At 41.9% G+C, this 20,977-nt stretch overlaps 2 protein-coding genes across 2 annotated transcripts; one reads left to right on the forward strand and one right to left on the reverse strand.

Annotated features, from left to right (window-relative positions):
• Positions 1-2,686: 2,686 nt before the first annotated feature.
• Positions 2,687-9,307, forward strand: LOC136446061 (matrix metalloproteinase-15-like). The gene is made up of 11 exons (XM_066444336.1): positions 2,687-2,878; positions 4,103-4,238; positions 4,611-4,792; positions 5,214-5,421; positions 5,753-5,911; positions 6,265-6,451; positions 6,773-6,906; positions 7,232-7,362; positions 7,704-7,827; positions 8,151-8,324; positions 8,822-9,307. The coding sequence occupies exons 1-11, from the start codon at positions 2,804-2,806 to the stop codon at positions 8,920-8,922; spliced, it is 1,611 nt and encodes a 536-aa protein (XP_066300433.1). The 5' UTR covers positions 2,687-2,803; the 3' UTR covers positions 8,923-9,307.
• A 571-nt stretch (positions 9,308-9,878) lies between these two features.
• On the reverse strand, positions 9,879-11,865 carry LOC136446062 (uncharacterized). Its single transcript, XM_066444337.1, has 2 exons — positions 11,294-11,865; positions 9,879-11,075 (listed from the first exon to the last, which is right to left on the reverse strand). Exons 1-2 carry the CDS (start codon positions 11,309-11,311, stop codon positions 10,575-10,577), a joined length of 519 nt encoding a protein of 172 aa, XP_066300434.1. The 5' UTR covers positions 11,312-11,865; the 3' UTR covers positions 9,879-10,574.
• Positions 11,866-20,977: the final 9,112 nt, after the last annotated feature.

Consider the following 20,977-nt stretch of genomic DNA (forward strand, 5'->3'; position numbering starts at 1 on the left):
CGCGTGTTTGTGGCCGTGTTATTCCGGAATTCCGCACAGAGTACATCGTTTAAAATAGCGCTTTACACTCGGAATGCGGTGCACAGCTTTAAGCTTTAACAGCAACAGGATAATACAAGGTTGACATTAGTCAATCGCCTTTCAAAGGGACAGGTATGAAAACAACTATTTCACTGAAACAGCCTTTGTCATTTCCGGACTAGCGTTTCAACATTTCCTGTGTTTTTCTTTATTTTGTAAGTGGCAAAGCTATGCACATATCAGCTTTAAGCTTGAGGATTGTATGATATGACAGCTATGGAAAAAGATCATACAAGTTTTGTGAGGAGATTCCTTCGCTTTATTCAAATAAAACAACAACCGGCGGTTGATATAACTATGAATAACGACTAAAATACATGAACTGTCAAAATACTCGTGTTTGGCAGTTGATGTCAGTAAAGCGGTCGAACCTCAGACTAAGGACGAAGCATGACGCTTTTTCGATAGCTGGCCTGAGTGCAATGCGGCTTCGCAACGGCTCGCGTATTTTGGTCAAGCACACCGGGCCACCCCTACTCTTCTCGATAATTAGTGTGTTGGGTTCATTTACGTGTGGAGATTTCAGGCCCTGAAGCTCCCAGGTAGTACTGTACACAGGGCTGCCGTTTATGATGATGTTAATTTGAACCAGATGTGGTGAGAGCACAAACCACTCCACCACGTGATGCCAGTGCTGTTGCGGGATCTTGCAGTGCGCCGTATCCACCGTCCATGATTTACAGCAGGGTAATTATTGATTACTACCGGCAGTGATTAAGAACACGGATTTCGACCAGACACTTGGAATGTGGAAACAAGCGATTACACAAATACACTGAATACCTGCTAATCATATTTGAATGGGGGTTGGTGACGTGATCGAAGTAAGCTGTTCTTCTGACCATGGCACAGCCACAGCAACAAAAATAGCACAATGACACGGTGGATAGGTTTTGAGAATAAGACTCGCGTTGGGGCAAACATCAAACTGTTTCATAGGAGGCATTATTGATCTTGAGTTAAGGACTTTTATAGGTCGCCCTTTGTCTGCGTGAGTGCGTCATTGAAGAGGCTCGGTTAGCTCTGTCAACATTGTCTCCGTTTACTGGGAGCGGTGAGACCCTGTGTGTATTTGCTGTGCTCTGATAACCCTGCTCTAAAGTAATCTTAAAGCGTGCCTGAAGCACCATTCACACTGCGAGCTCTCCACATTCCTTCATGCGCCTGTTCAAGGACGAACGCGATTACCATTGAAAGAAGGAATCAATGCTATTGAATGAGTTAGTGAGTTAAAGAGTGAGTGAATGAATGAGTGAATGAGTAAGCGAGCGAGTGAAGAGCTTTGTTTTGTGCCCAAAAGAGCTGATTACATGTCTTAAACTAAATCTGATAACTATACACAAAACAATTAAGTTTACGCCCATGTAAATAGTCGAGATACAAAGATAAGTTTAAAGGTCTACCATTTTAGTGAGCTTTACCTTACATAAAGCCCTTGATGACGCCTAATTCATGCCGTGTACTTCGCACGTCGTGCTTTCCGTGCACGTCATTGCGAACTATTGTACATCCCTGTACCTTGGCACAAGTTGTCCGTGTGTTTGTTTAACGTGTACATTACCCCTGCCTACCAATCCGCAAACAGCAGGTATGCCATGCTTTACTTCTTGTTTATACAAGCGTGAAGATGCGTAAGCCCGAGGCGATACATGTGCGATCGGCCGTGCCGTGACGAGAACTTCCAAATAAGGAGATGTTCGGAAGTGGGTCGAGAATAGATTTGCCGACGCAAGCGAGGGTCGTTTTACCAGTGTTAAGTCTCAGCGCTTTGCGGCTCTTGTTGCATTTTTCATACTTATGATACAAAGTTTTCAAAAAAGACAAAAGGACCGCTAACAGACGAAGAGGATATTCATAAGGAATGTGAGAGTGAAGCTGAAGTACAACGGAGAAGAAGGCATTATTGTCTGCCATACTGTCCGTGATTGTCAAGATACATTTGATCTATATCTAAGACGTGGGATGAGATAACTACAGATCGTCCAAGAAACGCCCCCCACAGGCGGTGTTTTGGGCAGACATATAAGTACTGTTACCGTGGAAATATGAGGTCACCTTTAATACCGAGGTCTACAAAACAAAGGAAATGACGCCCCGGGGTTTATGTCAAACTTAACCGGCCACATTCCCAGAAGTTACGTGTCATGTCCACCTGTATCTGCACATAGGTATACAGGTGTCTTTATTATGTTACTGAACCCTCTTACACTGAGTAATACAAAGATTGATACAGCGTAAAATCTGCCGTCTTTTGCTTGCTTTTCCTGTGCGGTTAATAGCTCCAATTGTCATTACATGACATGGCCGTCTGGCACTCAAAACAGAACTTCAGGGACGTTCCTTTAGGATGTATCATGGGGTAATTCTTCTTAATCTCTGTCTAAACAAGCTTCATATTTTGACCACATCCTCTCCTGGATGATTTGGAGTTTTGAGTTGCTCAAAGAACCGCTATTTTTAACCAAGTGCGGTCGATTTGCTGACGGCATCCGTCCCGTCCGTGGTTGAGCGACCTCGTGAGGAGTCCGAGAAGTCTGACGACACGCCCACGGAAGGGGGACGTACGTCAGCACCTATGACGTCAGCGATCTCTCCTCTATAAGAGGACAGGTGGTCAGCACGGACAGTAGAACAACCGAGGCAGGAGCAAGACGCTGAGAGCAGGTTCTAGCCAAGCATCTACTTTTCAGTACGCCATTGTTGAGAGAAGACAAGTTCAGACATGGGAGATCCAGGGCTGATTCGGGCACTGCTGATTGTCGTCGGGCTGGCGACAGCCATGGCCATGGACCCAGCGGTGCGTACATACAATTTCTCCACTTCTTTTGCTGATTGGTGCCTATGTATTTATTCAGATTTACAACATTTGTGGAAGGATTAACGTATCACCCTTTCAAGATGTCACCATGACGAGGGCCCGACGGTGAGGCTTAATCAACTCACACTGTAAGACCGCTACTCTCCTCAGACCTCTATCTAGCTTTATCCACACATCCCAAACCGCAGCTAGGTACTCATTGTCACCTGAGTCGACTGTAAAGTGCCTTTCCCAAGGGTGCAATATTGAGACCTGCTAGGTATGCGACCATGAACGGTTAGATTCTATGTTAACAACCGTACAAACGTGACCACCTTGCCACATATGGTAGCAGACAAACGTTCGTCTTTATAGTTTTCATGTTCTCCGGCACCACTACAGACTCTGCAGTTTTACTCGATTAATGACGGCACATCGCTTGTCTATTGTTTCTTCTTCCGCTTAAAATCCGAGATATCTTTCCGCGCCAAATAACCGCAAGGCAAACCACCACACTGCTGAGCGACCGGTGCACAACCTGCATTCTTGTGGGCTAATTTTCAGTCAACCAAAACATTGTACCTAATGACATATCTAAAGTTTCGACTTTACATGTTTCTATTTTTAATTATTGTGAATCATACTATTTCTAACCATGAAACTGTATTGCTAGTTGTTTGTTGTAACACCTTTGGTTTCAAGCGCAAATCATTATTCTCGTGTACCAGAATAAATCAGGAAGCGACAAATTACCGATTTGAAGATAATACCCTCCGGCAAAGAATGTCCGCAAAATGTCCGCGGTGTCGTAAATAACATCATGACTAAATCTCCATTCCGTTATCCGCCGGAGGTGGCCTGATATAATCAAACTTCTCTGAAGACTACATATTTGACTTATATATCCTCTGCTGCTTTTTTCGTGTCAGTAAACGGTTCTCTGACAATATCCCATAATCTGGCGTGCCTCTATTAAATGACACCCTATATCCATACCATATATCGACAATTGGCAGTCTAATCACTAAAATCATGTTTGCAGGAAAGTTGGTGAGTCCGAAGGTCCCAACTATACACAAATATTACAATACAACATTGTCATACATCCTGAGTGCTGCTAATTTGTCTATGGGACTGGAAGTCAAAAGAACGCACTGTGGGTAAGAGGATAAAGTCTGCCACCTCTAATATCCTTGTTTTTTCTACTTTTTTATTATCTAACAGAAATATCTTACGAAGTACGGTTACCTAGACGACGGCATGATGAGTAAAGCTAGCGACATGACCCCCACCGAAATGGACGATATGGTCAGAGACGCCGTCATGCTGTTCCAAGAAATGGCACACCTCCCCATGACAGGTGAGTGCCAACATCTATAATTGCTCTGTGATGTTAGCCATTATCATAATGCTTTGCGTCACTATTGTGTGGATATTGTAGTTCTTGAGAGGCAGTATTCGGTGTTTTTTTTGGGTGCGGGGGGTGTTTAAACTTGCTGACAAGGCAGTTACAAGATGAACAAAGTCTTAAACCTCTCTACGTTTACAACACGCATACACAAACTGCTAAATTACATGTCGTTAAATGATCAGTTGCTTGCATAACCATACAACTGTACAGTATCCAGTTTTATCGTATGTACAGAACAAACGAGAAGATAAATCTGTGATGAATTGTTTACTACAGTCTAACATGACTATAGTAACGTGTTTGTGTGATGTCCGTAATCAGGCGCACTGGACGAGATGACCATGCAGCAGATGCGCATGCCCCGGTGTGGCGTGGCTGACCTGGGCGAGTTCAGGCTGACCGGCCGGAAGTGGGACAAGACTGACCTGACCTACCGTCTGATCAACACCAGCCCTCAGCTGGACAGGGGCGAGGTGGAGGACGCCATCTACCGGGCCTTTAGGGTCAGTACAGCAGCAAGGTGGCAACTGTCTGAATGAATGAATGAATGAATGAATGAATGAATGAATGAATGACAAAAATGGAAGAATGAGAACGTGCTTTGACTGGATTTCAGATATATTATGCCTCTTTCGAAAAATATTCGGTCTTGAGTGAGACCTGACATTCTCTATTGTGCACGTACCAGTCCCTCGTGCTTAGTTTTGAATTGTTTCCGTAGAGCTTTGATAAATCCTATGAAGCTGTGTGTTCTCAGATATTGACAGTGTTTTGGTTGACACCTTGTCACAATGTCAACTTCTGTTCTGTGAAACGTATGTTATAATCATCTCTAATGCAGTAACTGTTAATGAATGATACTGCATGATCACATTTTTCATAGTTCACGTATATCATTAATGATTGATACGTTTGTTTTGACAGGTGTGGGAACAGGTGACTCCTCTTCGGTTCAGGAGAACCTCCGGACCCTCCGATATCGAGATCTCGTTTGTCCAGTTCGACCACGGGGACGGCAACCCCTTCGACGGGCGGGGAGGGACTCTTGCGCATGCGTACTTCCCTGGGACGGGCATTGGTGGAGACGCTCATTTCGACGAGTCTGAACAGTGGACGGTCAGGACGGCACGAGGTGAGATATTCTGTAGGGACTGAAAACGTCCTCATCACTCTTCAACTGAAGGCCGAGTCCAATACATGAACATGTGTTAGCACAACGTGGCAGCTTCGTAAACGCGTCGTATAGGCCAATTCAAAGGAACAAAATATTTCGTTTGATGTGAAAATAAATGAATAAATGTATGAATAAAAAAACTTAAGAAAGACGGGGATGGAGGAATGAAGGAAGGACTTTGAAGTGACAAATTGTTTAACAATGCCTTGATGAACATTCTACGACACAACAAGACAAGAATCTCGCGACAAATGAGTCCACGCCTTAACCGTGAACCGTTGTCCCACAGGTACGAACCTGTTCATCGTGGCAGCGCACGAGTTCGGCCACAGCCTGGGCCTGGAGCACTCGCAGGTTCTGGGCGCGCTCATGTACCCGTTCTACCAGGGCTACGTGGAAAACTTTCAGCTCGACTATGACGACATTCTCGGCATCCAAACAATCTACGGTACGGTCATACTTACCTCTTAATCGTAATATTATGAACTTTTATCGATTGTCTATAAATATAATGTGTCAAGAAAGATCACGACGTGCTCTAATACTTTACTACCAAAAGAATGAAGTATTGGCTTTTGATCTCTCTCTCTCTCTCTCTCTCTCTCTCTCTCTCTCTCTCTCTCTCTCTCTCTCTCTCTCTCTCCCTCTCCCTCTCTCTCTCTCTCTCCCTCTCTCTCTCTCTCGCAAAGGATAACGTCTGACATCTCTGATTGCCTTGTGGGCACCGCTTAGCTGTGCATATTAACAGTAAATAAAACCAGGTAAAAATTTGCTCTAAACACATGTTATTCCCCCCTGCAGGGTCCAACCCAAACCCGGGTAACGGCAACCCAAACCCTCCAACAACGCCACCTAGCGGAGGTGAGCAAACTCCACCCACAGGCGGCGGTAACCCTGACCCACCCACAGGCGGTAGGCCCGACATCTGTGACACCGACATCGACGCTATCGCACGTATCAGGGGAGAAACCTGGGTCTTCAAGGGAAAGTAAGTACCAGATACGACACTTTGATTCTAAAGACACGTGGACACAGAGATGCCACATGAACAAAGATAATTATAAACGTACGTTGAGGAAAATCTTTATACATAAGGAATGTCATAGATTCACATTATTACTTTTTTCGGAAACATATTTATTTCTTTTAACGCACAAAGTCTGACCATTCGAATGTAGGGAACAAACACGCCACAAGAATAATCTCTCAGAGACGGACATATAAACCAAAGCAGGTCACGAAAAAGTGTCCACTAGTAGTGGACGTTTTCTACATACCCAGAGCTGACATTTCTACTCCCTCGTGTCAGGTACTTCTGGCGCGTGCGTGAGCGCGTGTCCGGCCCATGGCTCACCAGCAGCTTCTGGACAGGCCTGCCGGAACACCTGGACCACATCGACGGCATCTACGAACGGCCTGACTACAAGATCCTCATCTTTAAAGGTAGGTCTCGACATTAAACTAAAAAAGAAATGGTCAATCGTGCTAGAGCGTTGTTCCCATTCCACTCTCCTACAGCCATCTTCAGGTTGGAATCGCCAATGAATTAAAAAAAACACGTGACGCCAGGGATTGGTCCACTGTTATTTCAAACCGACACAGACATTTAAAGTAATCGTTAAAAGTTTCTGTTTCCGTACGAAAAAAAGATAAAAATCGATCGCGCGAGACTCTTCAAACTCGGCACTAGTAGTAAATTGTAACATTAGTTGCATAAGTTTTTAGACAAATGAGTTGAGATTAAGATTGAGCTTCTTGCTACATCTAGGCCACCGCTACTGGGTGTTTGACGCTAACATCCTGGAGAGCGGCCCCCACTACATCTCCGACCTCGGCCTGCCCAACAACTTTGACGCCGTCATGCCTTGGAGGAGCAACAGGAAGACATACTTTTTCAGGGTAAGAATTCTTTGAAGCCACCTAAATACAGTACACTCTTCAAACAAAGGTTGGGTGTGACAGGTCGTTCAGTGTAATATAGCTTGCTACTGCGCATCTGCTACTGCGCATAAACATGAACATAATTCAAAGCCAACTAGTAGTACTGCATGTCTACCTTCTGACTTGTAAGAACCACCTATTTCCCGCGCTCTTTCAACCTCGTGCCCTTACGGTATCACCGAGATCGCCTAGTTTTAAGAATTTACATGGTGAAAGAGTATGTAATAAGAAAAATGATTTTGCGATTCAATATCAATACAAATGAGGCATTCATAGACTTATGAATCTTTCCGTTACAGGGAAACAGGTATTGGCGTTACAACGAGGCAGAAAGCCGGGTGGATCCTGGGTACCCGAAAGCCTTGAGCATCTGGAGGGGTCTGCCCTCAGATGGCGTGGACGCTGCAGTTCAACATGATGACGGTAGGTGGTGCTTCTATTCCATCTCTTCAACTGCGAGGAGCTTATTGTTCAAGATAGACTAGCAAAAAAAAAGGAGTCTATGTAAAGGATTTTCGAACACAGTTATCGAGTTCGATGGATTTTTACGGTTTAAACTAGATCCTCCTCGATGTCATCGTGAATGTCTTTAAGATTGTAAGGAAGATGCGCTATAGCAATAAGTAGAACGAAGTTAAAATTCGGTGTGTGTGTGTGGGGGGGGCTACTGTATTCTCGTGAACCTTTCTAAGAAGGTTTCTTTAAATGTTGTAACTGATCACTTTTATCCCTTCTCCACTGTGCAGGATACGCCTACTTCTTTAAAGGGAAAGACTTCTACAAGATGGCTGAGCGTACCATCACCGTCTTACAAGGTTACCCCAAGACGGCTGCCCAGGAATACTTCGGTTGTCAGCCCGACTCCTTCTCCAGCGGCCCCGGCTTCGCACCTATGTTCGCTGGCTCCGTCCAACCAGCAGGTGAGTTAGAATCAATGTAACTGAGACAGTGCAAGAGACAAATCTAGAAATCGAATTTGGCTTCTGACCAATGATCTATGGTTAGAGTTTCAGTTCAGATTCAGTCTATTAATTTCACCAGGAAATTAATGAAATCATAATAACTACATGCACTATATGTGGTTTTCAATGTGTTTGGGTTAGAGGACCCCAAACATAATTGTGATGATTAATAAAACGCCTAATATTGAAAGAAGAGCAAAATCACATTATTCTTACAATTGATTCGTGAAATACGATCCCAGTCGTCTACTTGAACAAAGCGACGGCTTATACGTGGCCTTTTAATCCAGTCTATTTCTACATACATATCTTGAGCCAAATGATATCAGGCGGCCACTGTGTGCACATGATGCTGTTGTCACCCATACCAGTATCAACAGCGGGTACAAGTCAGTCAAGCATGTTCAATGATTTTGAATTCGTAACAACAACATTTCCCCTTATCTTTATAACAGGACTGTCGTACCACGCCGAAGGTCACTGCGAGTGGGAGCAGCACGTTTGTGATCTGCTGATTCGTATGGAAGGCGGAGATACGGATCCTTTCGCACCTTAATCTATGCATCACCTTATATATCCTATATGTGTAAAATATTAGCATGCAATGCATATATACAAATACCTTCAGTATTATTTATATGATATAGACGTCTTCCAGTATATATTCGAATGGAGTGCATGTGGAATTTTGTTTGTAAATACTATCGTAGGATGTTACATTTGCTGCCAGCGTACATTGAAACTACTAACACTGCGACGAAAGATATAATATTGTTTTGCAGTTTAAACTACATCAACTCTGGTCGTGACTATTTAATAAAATCGTTGTGTTTATAACCCTGTAATAATCAATTTCTGGTCTGATTTTCATATTCAATTCCCATACTCAATTGCCAATTTGTACGTACATGTGTGAATAAAGTACAACATACGCAAAATCATATTGACCTTCTACAGTGTTATAGATATAATTTTAACAGCACAGTGTCAGTCTGATACAGCCACAAGTCCGTGCGTGACGCCACGCTCTCGAGGGTTTCTATCTCGTTAGTTTTAGACATACAAACAGACCACAAACAAACCACAAAATATCACTCGTTCTACTTTCTAATCAATCACATGAAAATACGCATCGTTATCACATTAAAGTTCTGTGTAAACATATTTAATTTCAGATCCCCCTGTACAGAATGTGAAAATAGATACATATTAACTTGGCACAACCAAGAACAAACCACAAGACTTCATAGGTATGTCACACAGTAACAGTGTAGGTTCACAAAATCACAAATGTTCCAAAGATTGCAACATTGTCCACTTTTACTTTGTGTTGTTCACCCAGTGCAGTTCAATACTCAAAGTAGAGGAACTTTTGGCAAGATAGTTTACGATTTTTTTTAAATTTACAACGTTACTTTATCGCTAAATCAATAAATAAACACCTTTAAGGGATGTATACATCTTGACTGATTGACTGAATGAAGAAAAAATAAATACATAATTTTAACAAGCTCAGATTCACTTTAAGTTTTTTATGAATAGAAACTAGCAGCATTGGAAACTAACAATAATTGGTCGTCACGCTTAACAATTTTGAAAATATCGCCGTCACAAAGTATACATGTAAATGATCCGTATACAAATACACAAATATACAACACGGAAGTCACTACGCCTTACCATTGACACACGCAATATAATCTCGTATACGTGAAATGTACTGTTTGAGGAAATGTATAAACCGGAAGCTGTTCCTTTCGTCATTTCCTGTTTGTGTGATTATATAACGGCACCTACATGACTCACCATGCACAAAAGTATATTTCTTACTGCTATACATCATTTCCGGTCTCAACTGCCAAGAACGCCACCTATTGCTTACAGAGAGAAATGCAGCTAAAAAGGCGTTACCACTTGTACGATCAGATCGTTTAAACTGATAAAAAATGTGTTTTTAATACGTCTAATATTTTAGACTTATGCGTAAAATAAGCTTTACCGAAACCATTTTGGTACTTCTATCATATCATCATTCTTTGGCTTAGCAATGTAGCGAACGTAAAGGACGTGATAAGAAATATGAAAAAAAATCTGACATTAGTTTCATAAACGTATTAAAGTTGGTCCAACATGGACCTTACCTTGTTGCCAAACATGGTTTGGTGGTCTTAAAACAACGATACATCGTATATCTGTTGCGTATTTTTTTTACAAAGGTTCTACGGCCAGACAGGCGTTGGGTACGGCGAGGTGCACGCACTTGTAGCGGTAAATGTTGTCAGGGCCGCTGCACTCTTCACGTACTAGCACGGGTTTGGTGTAGGTCACGCTGTGACAGATCTTGGTGGTGTTGTTCTCGCTGGGAAACAAAGACTGGCACCGAGCGATGGCGATGTCGGTCGGGAATCTGTTCAGGTTGGAGTCGACGACGACCTGCCAGGGACAGTAGGCCCGCTGGGAGACATCCCTCTCGTCCGGCTGCCGACAGGTGCTTCTCTCGCAGGGGTTCTCTCCCGAAGATAAAGTCTTCTTTTCAGGGTTGCTTGCCGAGGTACAGTCGGAGAAAAGCTGGCTGAGTTGGGCGGCGGAGGGTTCACTGCAGCCCGACCGTGCTTCTACATCGTTAGCGTCGGTCGGTAACGTGTCCGTTGTGGGGATGGAGATACCGCTGACATGGACGCCGCCGACCGCGAGGAAGGAAAACAGGGTCTGGAAAAAAAAATACCAAAAAATTAATTTTTTAAATCTTTAACATTCAAACTACTCTGTTAGTGCTAACCACGTTTTGACAGGACGTTTAAAATAAATACCCAAAGAGAGTTTGGGTGCCAAATTTGGTAGCAGGCCATATGCATGGCTTCCAAGGCCTAAGGGGCTATCATCTAGCGCGGTTGGTTTGGCAGCCAGGCTAGTCTGTGTGGACTTACCATGATAAAACTCGCCATGAGGATTTCCTTGCAGACAGGAGATCTAGACCGCGATTTGTCCGGAGAAGTAATTACTTGTATCGGTGACAGGTGGCTCGAAGTTCTCTGAGTTACGGTACTCGATAAAGTGGAAGATTTCTGTGATGTAAGCCTATCTCTGAGTGGATGTTCTGAGTGACTACCATCCTTGCTCCCTTTTTATACACAAGCTAGAGGAAACACTGTTGTAAAATCTTCCTTTTGGTGGTGATAGTCCCGTACTATTTTTGCCGGTTGACGGGACCTATTGACGGCCGCTTGGTTGGGGATCCCCCCAAGCTTGCCCGTGGTAAAAGATTACACCACCAAGCCACCGTGCCCGTAACTTCCGGTTGTTGGCCGTACGCCCCCGGAGAACGTAGTGTCGTGTTCATCGTCAACAATCTGCATCGTTGGAAGGGAAGAATATCCGTCACAAAAAAACAGTCCTTGATATCAGTCGAAGCGACATCGGCTACTGAATTGTTTTTTCTTCGTGAGCAATAATCCATCGAGAATTGCATATCATATATACCGAAGATAGTCTTCTTTACTAAAACAACAAATTATCACGACTATGGATTAAAATCACGCACTAAAAATTACAGTGTGGGTTTAACTTTCCATTTCCTATCTATCATTATCCTATCCCAACCATCATTAAAGCATTACTCTGGTAACAGTCCAAGTTTTCCATGTAAATTTGCAAAAAAACTAAACGACGTCGTAACTTATGATCTTTATCATTAATCATATACAATCGCAGAAGTTTCATCTCTTTACTAAAAGCACAAAACACGAGCCTTTACCGTGACTTCCCCATTATACGGCACATATGACGTAACAGTGTAAATTATCAAGATCCGCCCTACCCTCCGTGTTTGCGTGTTGATATCTAGATACGTCGCTATTTGTTAACTGCACTTCTGCTAGCCTAGTGGAAAACATTTTCAAGGTCACAATGGCCTTTATCTGATAGCCGACTTTGTCTGTGGCATACCCCTTTTTTGTGTGTCATGGTTTGGGTGGGCAATCCTAGACTGGGAGCACCCCTTTGAGTTTTATTTGCCACCAAAGTGGGTGGTTTTTGGTATGGGTACGGCGTGAGCGTCCAAAAAAACACGTGTAGTTTTGTCATTGTATGTACTTCCCCCAATCTCCAAGCAGATGTTGGGAGGCTGTATCGCTAGAACCGCCCTTTTTGACACTGAAAAGAAAAGCTAGGAAAGCGTTAAAATGTAGCCTTCCCCAAGATTAGAAATAATCAAATTACCTTCAACATGACATGTGTTACGTTGTACAGTTCTCATTCATCAATTGGTGTTTTCCTAGTAAAGTTTATTTACTTATTCATGTCACGCTTCTTGTGATTTAACATTTCAAGTGCATCGTTCCACGCCAGGCGTATGTATTGTAACTATAGAGTAGTTGTGTACAAAGCAAGATCTAGAATTGTGCTGTGGTTAGGAAGAGGGAGTAACGTCTGGCCAGGGTCATGCATGGCAGGGAAGAGGTCCCGGACAACAATTTTTCTCAGAAGAGGAAATGTCTGAAGAAAAAGGTGTGGGGAACAACGTGTCTGAAATACAGAACGACGAGTCGGATGCACTATCTCGGTGGTTTTTACAAATTTGTCTCTTGATTTCCTTGCCCCAGAAGAAATGACGAGCGCTCATGTGAATTTTTAAGTCTTCATCGCAGTCTCCGCCGTCAGCTTATCTATTTGTTTATTTTTTCTTCTTAGGCCATGCTATACTTACTTGACTATATGGACAGCTCCGCGTGCATCAATTTTCGTCCATTTTCAAAATATTTGAAATCATACTGTAAATCATACAAAAAAGCTACAAAATGAGCAGGTATTTACCGAAAATTGCAAAAAAAAACCGGAAACAACATCATGAAATGCCTCTGATGCTTTGCTAACTTTTCGCCATGTGTGTCAGAACAACCAGACTGAAAAATATATCTCAAGCCACGAGCAAAGTCCACCAGTCAATTAAAAGATGCAGAAGAAGAAAAATATGGATTCTATTTTTTGATATATCATGTTCTGTCTATTCAGTTCACCCTTCCCGAAGTTCCTGATCACTTAGATTTCGATTTCTCTCGCAGTTTTGGGTCGCCCAGAGGTTGTCATCTATATAATTTATTCCTTTGAACCTTGAACTTTGAACAAGGACATCCGGCGATGTCAACACGGGGAACAACGGGTTCTTCTTCTCCACTCAGTCAAGTTCTCATTGGAAAAAAACAACAATATAGTTGAATCAGTTTGGCTTAAATCTTAGTATATGCTATTTCTGATTGTATGCCGGTTTTTTGACTGCTACTCATTTCTGATGGCAGCATAATAACCTGAAAATGGAACACAATGAAAACAGTAAGTAAAGAAAGCCCCCTCCCCGCCCAGAAAAAAACACACGCCTCCCCTCCCCCCTGCGGCACAATCCGCTACAAGTTCTTTCCACAGCTGGCCTCGACAAAATATCATTTCAGCCAACCTAAATCAGAAATGGCAGAACTCCCCCATAGCTTGTGCAAATATTTTTACCATGTTTTTACCTAATCAACTTCCTCTGACGATGGAAAGTCAATGTACGTCATGGATATATGGTTCGGAGCACCTGTTCCGTCCACAAGTGGGGAAACCCCGACACAGGGAGGGTTCGGCCCTCAGGCAAGGCGATACCGAGAATCGCATGAAGGAAATATGTGATGCCACGGGAAATCGAGATTAATTTCAATTAGCTCATACATTAGAAAATGATTAAAGGCGTCTTTTCCACCCGTACTAGTATGACGTCAGAAGCGCTTCAAGTGCGAGGGGGATCAATAGGTTCTGAGCCTCACCAAGAAAGAAGGTGCACGACTCAAATTACTGGGCATGATTAACTTCGTATAGTATAGTATAGTATGAAGTCATATTAATTATAGATATCCACAAAATTTAAAATGATTGCGGTCAGTACTTTCCAGTCGCCATCCTTTTGGAAATCAGTAGGTTAGTGGCGATAAATACAAGGGTGAACTCTGATCAGAGCTGTGTGGGTCGAGTTTCTCATGCCATGAAAGTTAGGCTACACCAAGTAATTTTTATGGATGACGTCCTTTGGAGACCCTAAATCTAATGCGAGAGCGCGAAAAACAAACAAACAAGAAGGGCCGAAAAAAACAAGATGCCTAGATTTGAAATATAATAGTCGACGACACATGTTAGGACACAAATTGAATGAGAGAACACAGTGTAAAAACTAACAATTCTTTTATTCATCATGAAAAAGCAATAATTTGAATAAATCAGTTGAAGTTGAACAGCAGTTGTTGTCCTGTCCTGTTTCTTTCGATTTGCAGCACTGTCGTAACTCTTTGATCATAGTTATAGGAAGCGGAATTTCTTGTTTTTTTTCTGGGAACAGACCAAAATCAATGCGCGCGCGGACGTCATCCATAAAAATTACTTGGTGCAGCCTTACGAAGACATCATTAAACTGCTCGATGAGGATTCCCTTCGTTTTTCAACAAGAAAGAGGTGGGCATCTTTCAGCAGAGCAAGCTTAAGCTGACCCGCACACCTCAGGTTGCATCTCAATTGTCCATGTGAGATTTTAACGTGCCCCGGTGGCCTCGAACTCTGCACATTTCTCTCGTACGAGTGGGATTTCTCGTTGGCTGCCAAAAAAGTGAGCTGTTAATATGGGAGGTAGTTGACATTTTGAAGGAAAAAATGCATTTTTTGTGTGAAATACACCCTAGAAATACGGAGACCGTCCATCTGAATCTGAAAATGTACAAGTTTGGTACATTTTCCACAGGGTGTTAGCATTTTTATAACCCCCTGTAAATATATCCCCTGAGGTTTGTACCATGGGGGACACTTTTGCATCGGGGGCGATTTTTAATTGGTGACAATTTTTCAGGGGGGGGATTTTTCATGGGGACAATTTTTCAGGGGGGAGGCAAATTTTTCACGGGGACACTTTTGCATAGGAGACAATTTTCAATGTGGGGACGATTCTTCATGCCGAAACGCTTTTACTTGGGGGACCCTTGCGCAGGGAAATACTTTACATCGAGGGCACTTGAATGGGGTACACTTTTTCATGGGGGACAATTTTTCATGCGGGGCAACTTACCAGGGGGGGCAATTTTTCATGGAGGACAATTTTTCATGGGGACAACTTTTCATGGGGGCCATTTTTACGTGGGAGAAAATTTTTCATGGGGGCAATTTTTCATTGGGGCAATTTTTCATGGGGGACAAATTTTAAAGGGGGGGGGCAATATTTCATGGGGAAACACGTTTACTTGCGGCACACTTGCGTGGGGAAATACGTTTACACTGGGGACACTTGAATAGGGGACACTTTTGCATGGGGGACATTTTTTCATGGGAACCATTTTTCATGGGGGACAATTGTTCATGAGGGACTATTTTTTATGGGGGCCTTTTTTTACGGGGAACAATTTTTCATGGGGGACAATTTTTCATACCCTGCAAAGCATTTTACACTGCCCTCATCCATAAATACGCAGTGGTGCCAAGCTGTTAGCAGAATGGTAGACACTTTTTGATACATTCTTTCAGTTGGACGAAGATTTAGAAAATGCTAGGCACAACATCATGTAACGAAATACAAATAGCAGAACTTTATTACAAATTGACTTACTTGACCTACTTGACTTATGTCGAGTGCCAGTCTTCCTCCGCCACTCGAACCACTCTGCCAGCCCAGAAACGCCTGTCTTCCATTGCCCTCTCCAGGACTCAGAGGGTAGGCCTGTGTCCTTCTGTAGTACATCCATGTAGGTGAGAGGCTGCCTTACAAATTACTTCATCAAATTCTACCATGTGGCGAGAAGTTAAACAAATGGAAAATACAAGATGGGCAAGTCATTAGTCCAATATGTAAATTATGTGACAGAGGAAATATTGATAATTATAAACATATGTGTCTGGATTGTAAAAGTCTGACAGACCTGTGGAACTCAGTTCATACTTATATACCTTATAATCCCAGTAATATTTACTATTCTTAAGTATTTATCTCCATGAAAAATGGAGATACTGATTTGGGTGTGTCTGTCTGTTTGTCTGTCTGTTTGTGTTTCCGGATTACTCTCGTCAGCATAACTCAAGAGCCTCTTGATGGATTACGATATTTGGTATGTGGGCGGGTGCTGTGAAGACGAAATTCAAGGTCGATTTTGGGCCCCCTGGTATGTGACCTTGGTACTGCAGCAGAACTTCCGTTTTTGTATCTTTTGACCTGGACGTGCTATGGTCTTGATTTTTGGGTGGTAGGTAGCTTGTGATGTAATAAAGAAGTGGTGTACGTTTGGGCCCCCTAGCAGCTTGCTCTGGAACTGCAGGGGCGTTATTGTGAAAATATTCTAAGGAGAATATCTGAACAAAGGAACGATGGATTTCCATCATATTTAGTATGCAGGTAGCTTAGACAGAGATGTACACATTGAAGTAGAAAAGTATGCTAATTGGGACTTAATCTGCATAACTAATGTGGAAAATCTTTCTTTGCAGTGTTTTTCATTATAAGACTCAAATACATGGTTTCTGTAATATACTTTCTTCTATTCTTGTCAAGTTTTGAATGTTACGAATGAAATTGTGAAATAAAAAAATAGATAGCAGCGACAGGATATTAATGATGTTGGCTGCAAAAAAATATGTATATGTTTGTGTCACTGTGTGTGTTAGTGTGTACGTGTGTGCAGAAAGAGGAAGAAGGTGGTAGCATTTTACCAAATACAGCGCAAGCCAGTCCCTCAAAAGTCATTTTTATTTTTACTGCAGGATTTGCATTTCATATTGTCCTGATGGTAGTTGGAAATTGTTTTTTCTTAATTTATTGTTCCACATGTATCTCGAAAAAAATTGAGATTCGGTAGGGTCGGGTTGGAAACTAAGCAATATACGAGAAAATAAAATGCCTGCTTGTTCATGCAGTTTAATGTTGTTAAACATGCATATGTAGACACAAGTATCATTCGATATGCATTTGGAAAAAAAAGTCTCGTAGTTTGACATCCTGTTTACTGCAAATTAAGTATGGAAGGAAATGAATTAAACGACAGCAAAACACAAAAATAAAGACATTCAGTCTTTATCTCTGAAGTTCGTAGAGAGATCTGTTAAATTTTGGTCGCTCGGCAGTCGCGTGTGGAAATGTGGTATACATTTTGCACCTACACACAGACGAATGACAGTTGCTGCTGGTTTCTTGTTGGCTGTGTGAGTAATTGTGTCTGTGAGGACTGATTGCGAATGAATTGAAGCCACAATGAACCATGATGCATTGATTGTTTTTCCACCCGCGTACATCACTGTGTAGGTGTGCTTAATAAGAATAATGTATCTACAATATTAATCAATGATTGTCAATCAAAATGGTAAAGGGCCATTTATTGGATGTTCTCTTCTCAGAATGATAAGAAAAATAGTATTTTCGTGATACAAAGTACATAGACTCAAGTTGTTTTTTCACCACTTTTTTTTAAATCCGTGAACAAGAAGACTTTTTTTGTATAGTTGAAAGAAAAAAGTTGATGGGGTTCTGAAGTCATGTATGTTTAGAGCGACAAACAATTAATGAAAATAGACAACTATCCCGCTGCACACATGGCAGTGCATGAGGTGTAACAAATGAAATAAGTTATTCTTTACCCAGACCTACCACGTGTCCAATGTGGGAACCTACCACAAATCATTTTATTTTTGTGTTTAAACCCTCCTTCCAAGCAAGTGCGAATCATAATGTACAGTTTAATTTTTTTATATGAAAATATCTCTATGTTTTTATATGAATGATTTATCCCACATATTGCATCACGAACGTCAATTAAGTTGTACCTATCACATTTCATAACTTTGGCATATCACATTTCACAACCATGCGCTACTAGAAGTCAGTCAATATAAAACATGTGTCACGAGTGAACACAGAACCGCCGTCGTTTCGCAGACGTAACGTCTGTCTCCTTGTTTGTGTAATTGTGTACCTGAACCTGAACCTCGAGACGATCCGGGCGCTGAGTTCGATCTGCAATTGTCATACCGTGAGTACAAAATATAACAAAAATGTTGTTTTTAAAGCTAACCGAACGCAAAAGTTCGGTATAGAAGGCGGTGCCTTCCAAACTTCGGGGCGTGGAACGGCGCTCCAAACGCTGGTTCAGAATGGGTATATAAGTGCTTTACCTTCCTGTCTGAAGGCACACCACTCATTTCGACACTGACCGTCATGGCGGGCAGACGTAAAAGCGAGATGCTCCCGCGGTACAACGAGCCACCGCCGCTGCCAAGCTTTTCAGGTTACAAAACGGTGACAGGAAAGCCTAACACAATAAATCTAATGAATATACACCTCAACTGCGTACTGCCACTAGTGCCGTAGTGCCGACCGGACAACAAAACCCAACACAATAAAAGTGTTACATTTCACAACACTACAATCGATCACGCTGGATATCAGATATATATTTCATTTTTAGCGTGGCGCAGCCACACGGCAAAGTTGAGTAAATCATGAGTAGGGCCGGCACTTACCTGTTGTCCGTACAATACTAGCAGTACTCGCTGCATTTTTGTAATTTTTGTACGGATAGATATGACTGGGAAATGTCGGCAGTAGCTGCCGATCACACGACATTGAATGTACGTAATCGTCTATAAGAACGCAACAAGGAACAAATAAACCGTGTAAGCTTTGAATTATTGTATCCTGGACGTTGGACATTCTATCAAGTCTTTACTGTAAATCTAAGTTCAACAGAAGAAGACATTTGAGAGGTTAGGTGAACGAACTGACTCAATTTTGCAAGTCACGCTACGGAAAGTTTTTGGGGAGGGGGGTAAAATAACCGCGTTCGAAATTTCAAACGTCCCTTCCCACAGCGCAAATATAGCCACACAGAGCTACATAATGAGTTGCTTATAATTTTGCTTGGTCCAACATAGTATAGAATTTTGCTAACAGCAAAGATTTAGATATGTAAATTGCCTGTAATACTCTTGAATTTTAATAGACAGTTTGTCAAGTATTGCTGTGCTGTACATACATACTACATGATAACTAGATAACTCTACTCTACTCTAGATTGGTATTGATGTAAATTTGCAATTGGGATTTAAACCATCTTTTGCAAGTTCCAACTCCTGTCATGTCCTGTCCTGTCCTATAATTAGATGTAGGTACTCTATAGCCACCTTGATGGATACTGCTCTTGTCTCTCAGGATGTTCTGGTACAGTTGTAAGCATTAGGGGTCTGTCATAGAGTCAGGACATTTGTGTTCTGTATGGAGAAAGAAAATGTACAATGAGACTGATGCTATTACAGGGTGACCTAGGTACATAGGTAATATACTTTTGTGAGGACATAGGTAATACTTGTGTGACTTTGAACCCTACTATTTGCAATTATGAAACAATGATGTATGGATAAATAGCAGTGTATGTTGGCAAGGAGGTTTGGTTTTAATCCCCTTGATGATATGCAGATGAGTAACACTGAGTGCACAAGTATTGCATAATTTGCATTGGTTAGCACACTTAAAAGCAAAAGTCACCATGTCTTTTTTGTCTTTCCAAAATTTACTTGCTTTTAGCACTCTTTGCTTCAAGTCTACACAGAAGTGGTGGGTTTCAGTAATGTTATATGTGTATAATCTCACTGCTGTAGTCTATGTACATGTAGTTATGCAGATATTTGTGTACAGCTAATAGCTTTCATGTGCAACCCTATGGTTCAATCATCAGTTATCATATCATGGTTATCATGTTTGACAGGTTACTAAATTTTGAGGCCATGTCTCTTCATAGTTTGACTCATAACAGTTACAATTTTGAGAATTTCCCTAGTAGAAAGGTTTTAGAGATAACTGTAATACTCTTCAATTCTACTAGACATTGTCAAACCATGGTGGTGTACATTATAACTTTTACATCATAACTAGGTTGGTAGTAATGTTAAATTAACATAAATTCGCTATTGAAGTTAAAACCATCTGTTGCAAGTTTCAACTTATGTCATGTATCCAGAGCATACATGGATATTTATTTGTGTTTCTTTGCAGTTACATACTAGCTTCTTGTCAACATGTGGGTTCGAATATACGGTGCGTTTTCACTATGCCTCCAATACATTTTAGTGTCTTTTCTCCAGGCATCCATGTCAATATATACACTTGGTTTGGAACATGGATGAGGGTTAATTCAAGAAGCACAAGAAGTATCATAAAGATGTCTATTTGTAGAAAAGAAAATTACAGCTTCTGATGATAACAAATGGCCGTTACAGACGATATTTCAGAATAGTTATAAATCCCCCGTTAACCCCGGTTGTAGTCTTGAAGTTAACAGTTTACAAAGACTCTGTTTGTTATAGATAGAGTCAGGAACCACACATGACCAATATCAATTAGTATTACCTCAATCACCGAACATATACGCAATCCAACAGTCAGCTACAGTCAGGGTTTTCGCCGATAGCGCCCCTCCCCGTTCACAGTCAGGTTGTTCGACGGCACTGAAAATCCCGTACGTTTCCGAAATCGCCCTACTAGTACTTTGAATGAAACAGATCGGTAATGACGTTTCTGTTTTCTTTCGACATCTTGCCGAGACTGATAGTTGAGATGCCGTGGG

Source organism: Branchiostoma lanceolatum, chromosome 12 (genome assembly GCF_035083965.1).
Source record: "Branchiostoma lanceolatum isolate klBraLanc5 chromosome 12, klBraLanc5.hap2, whole genome shotgun sequence".
Taxonomy (NCBI): domain Eukaryota; kingdom Metazoa; phylum Chordata; class Leptocardii; order Amphioxiformes; family Branchiostomatidae; genus Branchiostoma; species Branchiostoma lanceolatum.

Bases quoted from the DNA above. Each gene is read 5' to 3' on its own strand.
- LOC136446061 (XM_066444336.1), top strand. From the start codon at position 2,804: ATGGGAGATCCAGGGCTGATTCGGGCACTGCTGATTGTCGTCGGGCTG. The intron at 4,239-4,610 runs GTGAGTGCCAAC...GTCCGTAATCAG, and splicing joins GGCACACCTCCCCATGACAG to GCGCACTGGACGAGATGACC. The intron at 7,363-7,703 runs GTAAGAATTCTT...TTTCCGTTACAG, and splicing joins GGAAGACATACTTTTTCAGG to GGAAACAGGTATTGGCGTTA.